Source organism: Vicia villosa, unplaced genomic scaffold, assembly GCF_029867415.1.
Source record: "Vicia villosa cultivar HV-30 ecotype Madison, WI unplaced genomic scaffold, Vvil1.0 ctg.003641F_1_1, whole genome shotgun sequence".
Classification (NCBI taxonomy): domain Eukaryota; kingdom Viridiplantae; phylum Streptophyta; class Magnoliopsida; order Fabales; family Fabaceae; genus Vicia; species Vicia villosa.
Window position 1 is genome coordinate 91,185 of NW_026706259.1, and position 10,732 is coordinate 101,916.

General features: G+C 37.0%; 1 protein-coding gene across 1 annotated transcript in view; it reads left to right on the plus strand.

The window, feature by feature from the left end:
• LOC131641299 (uncharacterized) overlaps positions 1-8,422 on the plus strand; it is a 30,681-nt gene extending 22,259 nt beyond the window's left edge. Inside the window, exon 5 of the mRNA XM_058911602.1 lies at positions 7,994-8,422. Within this exon, the coding sequence (XP_058767585.1) occupies positions 7,994-8,422 (429 nt within the window). The remainder of the gene's footprint in view (positions 1-7,993) is intronic.
• The last annotated feature ends 2,310 nt before the right edge of the window (positions 8,423-10,732 follow it).

Below are 10,732 nucleotides of genomic sequence, written 5' to 3' on the forward strand. Positions count from 1 at the left end.
TTCAGCTGCGCAACTCTGATCATCCATCTTAATTCACCGTCCTCATTAGAGTTTCTATCAACTTATAATTTACAAGCTTTACCCGAGCCTCAGTTTTTTTTTCCTCAACATTAACCGCTTTCTACATCATCGAGATAGTATAATAAGTCTATAACACCCAATACAATTCCGTCTACTATCAACAAGAGATTAAGGGTGATCAAGTCCTTAATTTGTCAATAAATATCCGACAATCGTAATGGAGTATAACCATTATTACCAACTACAAAATGTTCCTTCAGAAATTGCACTTACACCACCAAAAGAATCATAGTTCAACATCTGCAAAACCATCTGAATCCGCTAACACCGACGTCTTACGACTTCATACTACCACACGCCTTGTGATACTATCAGAACAAAATTCCCTTGTGCTATCATCATCAGCACTCCTCATTCTTGAAGTTATGCTCTTCGTACTTCTAACAATTGCAACAACTCCTATAATTACTTACTAACAATCCATAACAAGATCTACAATAATCCTACACTTAATCATTGTCCCTTCGTCAACAGTTGACAAGATATCTACTCAAACGGACAATTTCATTTCTTTCCAACATAATCCTGCCACCAATAAATTTGTTACAGATGCTGCCACTATTTTTATAAGAAAATTCATCTCGTTATCTTTCCAACGCTTCAAACGGGACTCAAATCGGACGTCCAGAACTCCAGTTATGAATTTTCGAAGTTTCACAACGATTCAGAAATTTTCCTGCGTTTTGCTTACGGAAATTTCACTCAAAAACTCATTCTCTCCAACTTAATCACTTTCCAAACAGTCCTTAACATAACTCCTCGCTCCCAAACTTTTTATAACTCGAGAGCCAATTCTTTCGGTGAACTTCAGTTTCCGAAACACCAAGATAACAATCCTCTCTGCAACTTCCCACTAAAACACATCTGAGAAGCAACGCTTCTCCCCCAGTTCGCTCAAACTAATACCTGCAACAACCAGAAAACAACAAGTACTGACAGTGTTTCACACACTTGTCGCGTACAGAGGAATAAACAACATTAGACGACTCTGGCCAGACGGACCGACCTGCTCTGATACCAATTGTAACACCCCAAATCTACCCAACGAATATTTAATAAAATCAGAGTGCGGAAATTCAACATACAATTGGGATGTCACATTCAACGTAAAACAACAAACAACTTAATCACATATATCATAGATACATAGCACATAACTCGGATGAACCGATAAAACCTGTTTACTCTTTTAAAAAAATAAAACAACTTTTATTAATAATAATATCAATTATTCAACTTCACTTCGCATAATATTTTTATTAAACTAAAACAACTTCACCAACATCATATTACTTCATAAATTCCACTTAAAAGTTAACAACTTATAGTTATAACAACAATTAAAAGACAATCGTTCATCCCCCGAGTGCTACGTATCAGAGCAAGACCCAACTCGAACTAATAGTAACTAAAGACTTCATAAAAATACTTCGTTTTCCATAGCTATTCTTGAGTACCTGTCCATTTCCCATGGAAGGGAAACATCATTCAGAAGGGTGAGATATCCAACAATATAAACAAGCGTATGATAAATAATATATTAAGATTAGATCATACAATTTCACCACTTCATACTTATTCAAACAACAGTTATAATAACAAATAGCAACAACGGTTATAATAATTATTTATCAACAACAAGTATAATAACAATTATCAGCAACAAGTATAACAACAACAACTTATAACAATAACAACAACAACAACAACGTAATAACAACAACAACTTCAAATGCGACTCAACTGTGCAAATGCATGTGGTACCATTGGAGCAGAACTCCAAACTTAAACATATGCCAGGTTATCGAGGCATTTCAATAAGGCGTAAGCCTTCAACGTGGTGCCATTAAGGCCAAGGCATAAGCCTTCAACTTTTCAACATGGTGCCATCAAGGCCAACTTAAACAGGTGCCGTCAAGGCCAACTTAAACATTTTTCCAATCCAGGCCAACGTAATATGCAAATGTATGCATGCAACAATAACAACAACTACAACGTCACCACAACAATGCATCAACCGCAAACAACTTAATCAACCTTGGTCCTAAGACCTGCAACTTAATCAACGCATCATCAATAACTTAAACAACATTGGTCATAAGACCTGCAACTTAATCAACGTATCAACAACAACAACCAGAACAACAACAACGAAAACAACAACTTAAACATACATCAATTGCATCAACTTAATCATTACAAAACAGCCCCTAAACATCTAGGTACTAATTCTTCAATTTATTAATTAATCTACTACCAACAATTCTTATCATTCTAATTCAAATTCTACTATTCGTTGATTCTATTATTAATTCCAATTATGCTACTAATTCAGCCTGTTACATATGTCATCGTTATTACTACTGCTATTTCTTCTTCACACCAATTCCATCTTTATACAACTTAATCCATTAACTACATATCTCATCACTAAGAATCATCACTATAATTTCTACTAATTAAATTAATTAATTCCAACGGTATAATATTCTAATTAATTTAAACCAATTTCTTCACTAATAATAATTATAATTCTTCTCAAGTTAATCCTACTAAGGCTTGATCCCAACAACCAACATAAAACATCAACAGGCAGAAATCAAAACATATTTCTAAAACTCGTATAGCACGCGTCACAGACCTCTCTTTGCGCCGCGAACACCACAAAAACCTTCAGTTGGCGCCGCGTCCAAACCTTAGCGCTTACCTACGCTGACAGCATCTTCCAACAAAATTAAAACTCAATTTTCTTCCTTCAATTCCAGTACAATTCGATTTCGACCATCACAGGAACGTAGCAATATTATAGTTATACTCCACCAACATCTAGAAATTTTCTACAACTAATTCCTCAATAATAATAATTATAAACCCTAGGTTAATTTCCCACAACCATTGATTGAACTTTTATAACCTTATTCACCAACGTCAATCAATTTCAACATTCAACGATACAATCACAACACACAAAACAGAGGCAATCATACAACCATAACCCCCACATACCATTCATCATAATCCCGTTTATAGAGCTAGAACCCCACCCTTACCTTGGATATGAGATTTCTTTACTCTCCCGGTTGCCATAGCTTATGCCTCCGCTTCCAACTTTTCTCCGAAAGTCTTTTCTAACAACGTGCAAAGACGCACCAAAAACCTGTTCGGAAATCGCTTTGTCAGACGGACTTAAAATCATCAAAACGAAAATCGCTCCGGTCAGAAGTTACCTCTACGAGTCTGGAACGTTGTGTCCAAGAACCGCGACGATCTAACGGTTGGATTGGGAGAAACGTCCGTTTTACTAAGGTGTCTCACTGCAGAAACTTGCTGTGAAAATTGGACTTCCTCTAGCTTTTCTCTTCCGCCATGGCTCTCTTCTTCACCTCTCCTCTTTCTCCAACTTTTCTTCTTTCTCCACGTTTATTGAGACCTAACTTCTCTTCTTATTTCCTTTATTTTATTATAATTATTATTATAATTATAATCTTCATTTGGGCTTACTAATTAACACCCCCATGATTACTATCACCAACGCAACGTCTAAGCCCACTTAAATAAAACACTCTCATAATCCATAATATTAATTCTATTATTATTTCTCTCCACCAAACTGATTAACTACCGACTATAAAATAAATCATCCGAACCACCAACTCAACATATTCAATATCATTCTCTACGGCTTAAATCAACTTAAATTAATAATAGTCCATTATAGTAATATTATCTCTAATATTATTCTCCGATTAAACCGACTAATTTCTCGATCATTAATTTATCCGCCCAACACAACGTATAATTCCAATTACGCCTCTTATAATAATGCCAATAATTCTAACTTCGACTAATTCCAACAAATAATTTCCTTATACAATTTAATTAAATAAATAATTAAATTCCGGGTGTTACAGTAGGAGGTGTAGGATACCATTGTGTTGGTATGAATCTGGTGAAAGTGCGGTGATTGGACCGGAGATTGTTCAAGAGACGACAAAAAAGATTAGAATGATTCAGGAGAAGATGAAAGCTTCTCAGAGTCGTCAGAAAAGCTATCATGATAAGAGACGAAGGACACTTGAATTTCAAGAGGGATATCATGTGTTTCTGAGAGTGACTCCTACGACGGGTGTTGGTCAAGCACTAAAGTCAAGGAAGTTGACGCCGCGTTTTATTGGTCCATTTCAGATTACGGAAAGAGCAGGAGAGGTGGCCTATCGTATTGCTTTACCACCGACACTTGCAAATTTACATGGCGTATTTCATGTGTCTCAATTGAGGAAATACATTGCGGATCCGTCCCATGTAATCCAAGTGGATGATGTGCAAGTGAAAGACAATTTGACAGTTGAAGCCTTGCCTATGAGAATTGAGGATCGGAAGTTGAAGCAACTGCGTGGTAAGGAAATAGCTTTAGTTCGAGTGGCTTGGGGAGGAGCAGCAGGTGGGAATGTTACTTGGGAGCTGGAGAGTCAGATGAAGGACTCTTATCCCGAACTCTTCGTTTGAGGTATGTTTTCGAGGACGAAAACTCTTTTAGTGGGGGAGAGTTGTAACACCCCATATTTCCATTATTTAATTTAATTAAATTTTAAATTATTTAATTGGATTAATTGGCATTTTTGGTGAATTAGTGAAGAATATTGTAGAAAATAAACAATTGGGCTTAATGTAGTGGTTAGCAAAAGGGAGGTGTTAACTATGTAAGCCTTATTGAGATATTTTATATTTTTCATAAAATAAGGGAAATTGGAAAAGGAAGAAATTAGAGGCAAAAGAGAAGTCTAAGAAGAGAGGAAATACGTGAAAAGGAGAAGAAGAAGAAGAAGAAGAAGAAGAAGAGGACCTTCAAAGATTCGACTCTAGAGGTAAAGGGGGACTCTTCGGGTTAGTGATTATTATATAATCAGGGGTAGTGAACTGATTAGGATTGTTTTTTGATTCGATTGCATGTTTTGGTTTTTGGGGTTTTGGGGATTTAGGTTGTTTATGTTGATTTGATGCAATTGATGAATTTGATGAGTGGTTTGGAGTTAAATGACTTCTAAACGTGTTATATTTGTGTTATAATATGTTATTTGATGATGTTTTTGGTATGAGACTGTTTTGGTGCGATTTGGATGAAATTGGGAGGAGAAACTTGTTGAAATCGCAGAAACATTCTGCATCTGCGATGAATGAGTCGACCTAAGCGTCAGGATGCGTCGACCTAAGTATCAGTTTGCGTCAACCTGGGTGACAGCATGCGTCGACCTATAGGGTCAGCGTGCGCATACCCGAGGGAGACAGAAAATCCAATGCGTCGACCTGAAGGGGGATTTGCGTCGACGCATGGCAGCAAATTTTTGACAGATTTTCTAAAGGGCATAACTTTCAAACCATACATCCGTTTTGAGCGCCGTTTTGAGCGTTGCGAATCTAATTTAAAGCTTTATGTGATGAGTTGATGAAATGGATAGTAGTCCTATTTGATTTTAAATGGTGATTTAATTTAATTAATGGACTATATCACTGTGTACATATATGTGTGAATGTAACAATGTGTTGTTGTTGTGGTAGTGTAGCCACTTGAATTTCAATTGATTGGGTGGTGTTTTGACATTATTATATGTGATATGACTGAATGATTGTTAATACATGTGCATGCTTATTGGTGATGAAATGGTGAGTTGTAATGAGACGATGCGAAGCATCGGATCCGTGATGTTGTAAGTATGTCATATGTGAACATTCATTCATATGCATTTTGGTGATGGATCCCGGTGACGTTGTGGATCAGATGGTGGGCATAATTCCCATTGTGTGGAATTTGTGCCGGTTTGATTGTATCTAAATGATGAAAGATCGGTTGGATGGGTACCACATGCATAGTGTCAGTCATTCATGTGCATGATAACATAGTATGATCAAACGATTGTGCATTATACTTGGTGATGTGTTTGTGTTTGGTGCTTGATCAGTTGTTATGAATCTGAATACATGTCGTGATTGGGTGAATGATAATGCTATGATGTTTTATTACTTATGACTGTATAATACTTGTTAATTCGAATGAGACTCACCCTTACATGTTGATATTTTCAGATTAAGGAGTAGCGCCATCTTAGTTTGGTGAGGATAGCTCATAGGCTAGTCCGTAGTCCGTTTCGAGTCATGCTCTGATTTGTAACACTGGGGAACGATAGACTTAAGAGTTATTTATGATACTCTATTTTATTGTTGGATTATGTATCGTTTGGTTTATGTTTGGTGATGTTTTACGATACCATTGAATGACATTCCGCTGTGTCGATGATGTATTTTGATAATTTGTGAATCGTTCCTAATAAAGCATGACGAACGACTTATGGTTTTCATTATTTTCTTAATTGTGGCACCCTTGTTTTAGAAGGGTGTTACACGAATAGGTTGATGAACCCTAGAACTCAACATATTCATCACCATTGTTACTCATTCTTTAAGCTTTTGGTCAATTAATTATTACTTTCTTATACGCACTTTTAGACTAAATAATCAAAACCAATGCTCTTTACCACTCATTATAATTTGGCTATAGAACGGCAGTACTATTGATTCTGTCTTTGTGGATACGATATATTAGAAAATATTTACCCAAAATACTTTCAACAAATTGGCGCCGTTGCCGGGGACTGTGTCAATATTGCACGCATTGCAATAGCTTTTATTTTGAGTTTACTTTCATTAATCTGGTTGTTTCACGTGTTTGTTAGTTTTTGCAGAATTAGTGTATGCGCAGCAAGGTTTCCAGTGATCAACTTCTTTTTGATCCCGAGATCGAAAGGACCGCTAGGAGATCGAATAGCAAAACACGAAGAAGAGAAAACATAGCAAAGGCAAGAGACAGCGCAACTGCGACTTCGTCACAATCATTAGAAACCATTGACGAGTCGTCTGACGGACTTTACTTTCACGAACTATTTGAATAAGAGCAAGAAGCCATCATACAACACACTGTTGTAAACATGGCCGCCACAGCTCCATGCGCAAATAGTCCTCGCCTTAATCCATAATTCGCGAGGACTGCCGCCAACGGGCGGACATCTGAATTGAAGACCGGTATTCTACAGCTCATTTGTGCAAGTCCTTTCGCCGGATTGGACCATGAAGACCCATACACGCATCTTACTCGATTTTATGAGTTAACAGGTACTACAGGTGTAGCTCAAGAGGATGAAGAGACATTGTTCAAAAGGTTGTTCCCACATTCCTTGCTATCAAAGGCTAAAGATTGGTATCTACATCAACCCGAAGCAGTAATGACTGATTGGAATACCTTGGAAGAAAAATTCTTGGAACGGTTTTACTCTCAAAACCGATTCTTTGATGCAAAAACAGCAATTGCGGTATTCTCTCAAGGTAGTAATGAATCACTGAATGAAGCTTGGGAAAGATATAAAGCTATGCTGAGGAAATGCAAGGGACACGGTTTTGCAGAAGTTGATCAAATTCACATGTTCCGCAACGGTCTCACACCCACAAACAAGACACTTTTGGATGCCACAGCTGGTGGCTCACTAATGTCCAAAACATCTATTGAAGCGACTCAAATAATTGAGCGAATGGCTCTAAATGACCGCAGGGCAATCATGATCGAACTGTCAGAGATAAGAAACCTGGATTGTTAGAGCTAACTAATAGTGATGCTCTGTTGGCTCAAAACAAATTGCTAACTTCACAAGTGGAGCTTTTGACACAACAAATGTCCAAACTACCACAACAAATTAAAGAGCTGAATGGAGTTTCAAATTCCTACCAAGTTGCTAAGTGTGAGCTATGCAAGGGAGATCATCAAACAGGATTTTGCCCACCAGTCTTGGAAGAAGAAGTGAATTACATGAACAACAACCAAGGACAAAGGCAGAATCAATATCCGAATCATCCACCGTATCAACAGGGTTATCCACCAAGGAATAACAATCAAGGTTATCAACAAAGACCTAACAATCAAGGATACCAACAACAAACATTTCAACCTTACACTCAACCGCCACCACAACAACAAGGAGGACCGTCTAAGTTGGAAGAAACTATGACGCATTTCATGCAGATGTCAATGAAAAACCAGAAAAACCAGGATGCAGCAATTAAAAATTTAGAAACTCAAGTGGGGCAACTTGCTAAACAAATTGCGGCTAATCAGTCGAATGCAACATTCTCCGCCAACACTCAAGAGAATCCGAAAGAGCATTGTAAAGCAATGGTAACTAGAACTGGTCAGAAAGGCAGTAATGAGGAAGTTGAAAACAATGATGTTGAGAAGAAAGATGATAATTGTGCCGCGGAAGATGAGGAAATTAAATTGTGCCGCTTATTTCCAAAATGAAAAATCGGTTGGTAGGGTGGAAAAATAGGTTCCTTAATTTAGGCGGTAGAATAACTTTATTGAAATCTATTTTGAGTTCTCTAACCGTTTTTATTATGTCCTTCTACATGATGCGGAAGAAGGTGGTGAAGGAGATTACGAGAATACAAAGTAGTTTTCTTTGGGGAGGAGGGGATGAGAAGAGGTGTATTCATTGGATTAGATGGAATGATGTAACTCAACCTTTTGAGAAGGGGGGAATAGGAGTGAAAAATATTAAGGATTTCAATGTGGCTCTTTTGAGCAAGTGGAGATGGAAGATTATCCAAGGGGTGGATTCTCTTTGTTTTAAGATCTTAAAAGCTCGTTATGGTGATCCTTCGGTGAAGATTTTGGGAGGTGACGTTGCTTCCAAAGATATGAGGAGGGCGTCCTTTTGGTGGTAGGATATGTTGAAAATTGGGACCGATTTTTTCTTTGACCCGTTTGTTTCTTTTTGTAGGTTTTTAACCCATAATGGGTTTAATACTCCATTTTGGGATGTGGTTTGGTTGGATGGGAAGGTTTTGAAGGATGAGTTTCCGGCTCTCTTTGAGGTCTCGGCTTTGAAAGGGGTGTCGGTAGCCTCGATGGGTGGTTGGGTGGATTGTAAGTGGATATGGGGGGATCATGGTATTGCAGAGCATTTGTTGTCTAACGTTACAATTATGGCCGAATGGGGGGAGTTAAGGAATTTGTTGGTGGCGTTTGGGAATTTGGGGGCGGATAAGGATGGAGTGGAGTGGGTGCTCAATCGTGGTGAAGGTTTTTCGGTAGCATCGTGTTATGAGGGGTATGCTAGCAATCGCACGCCTTTCGGTCCTCTTTGTAGATTTCATGAGGCGAAGGGGTTGGTTTGGAAGTCGGAGGTTCCTTTCAAGATTAAAGCTTTTGCTTGGAGGCTTCTTGCTAATAGGCTTCCAACAAAAGACCTCTTGGTGCAACGAGGTATTCCTTTTTCTCTTAATAATTTAAAGTGCTCCTTTTGTAGGATGGATTTGGAAAATAGAGATCATTCTTTTTTTCTTGCTCTTTTGTAAAGAATATATGGAGGAATATAGCGGGGTGGATAGGAAAGGGTGGGATAGAGGAAAAAGAGAGCTTGTCGAGTTTTATGGATTGACACTCATTTTGTATATCAAAGAAGGTAAAGAAAGTAGATGTCATTTGGTTGGCGACGACGTGGACTATTTGGTTAGGTAGGAATGGGGTTTGTTTTCTGGAAGAGGTTTGGAATTTTGATGATTTGGTTTGGAACATCAAAATTTTGGCTTGGAGGTGGTCTTTTTGTGGAGATATTACCCACTCCAATTATTCTTATTACGATTTTGTGAAAGAGCCGTTACGGTTCTTATCGTAATCATAATTGGGTTGTAATTTTTGTTGTTGGGCGTTCGCCTTTCCTTTTGTAAACAGGTTGGAGAACCCTTTATTCTCCGGTTTATATAAAATCTTGTTTACTAAAAAAAAGATTTATAATAGAAGAGATCCATATACCTATTATATTAAAATTTTGGATGGAGATGTAACGTCTTTTTCTTATTGGTGCTTTAGACTTTTCTTAGTTTCTTAACAAATGATATATAAATATACTTTCTCTCTTTTGATTACATAGCATTGAACGATGGTAGTCTTCTGTCTTCCCTTGGCTCCGGATCATTTGCCTTACTTGATTAAACATTCATGTAAAAGAATTTCAATATTAGCTAACATTTACGCTACCTATGATGAAAAATAGGTTAAATTCCCCAAAATGAAAAAAGAAAAGTTATCCCTCAAACTCAATCTGAGAATTAGGAAAAGTCTTGAGATACTTAATGATTATCCTCAAATTTCAAAGTACAAGTGGAATTCACCTTTTAGGAAAAGCAATCCTTTGAAATTTCCTCTTTTGATGTGTTGGTAGAAAAAATTGTTTGACTTCTTAGGTTCTTCTGTCGGTGAATTATTTTTGTTTTTCAATAATATAATTAACGATGGAACATATTATAAAATAATAGCTGTTATTTTTTTCACAAATCATTATTTAAAAATGAGCTTTGCTATGCTTACATTCAAATTCTCTACACCGTATTTACACCCATAACCTTTATAAACTAATTTTTATCATGGCACAGAAATTAAGGCAAAAAATATTATTAAAAAAAATAAAAGGTGTGTTAAATCGTATATACATACGATGTAGTTGTAAATTTTGGTGTAAAGCTAGCTTTTCTCTTTAAAAATATATGAAAATCGTACATGAAAACAAATACACACATAACTATTTCGTAAAATACTATTTTTATTCCA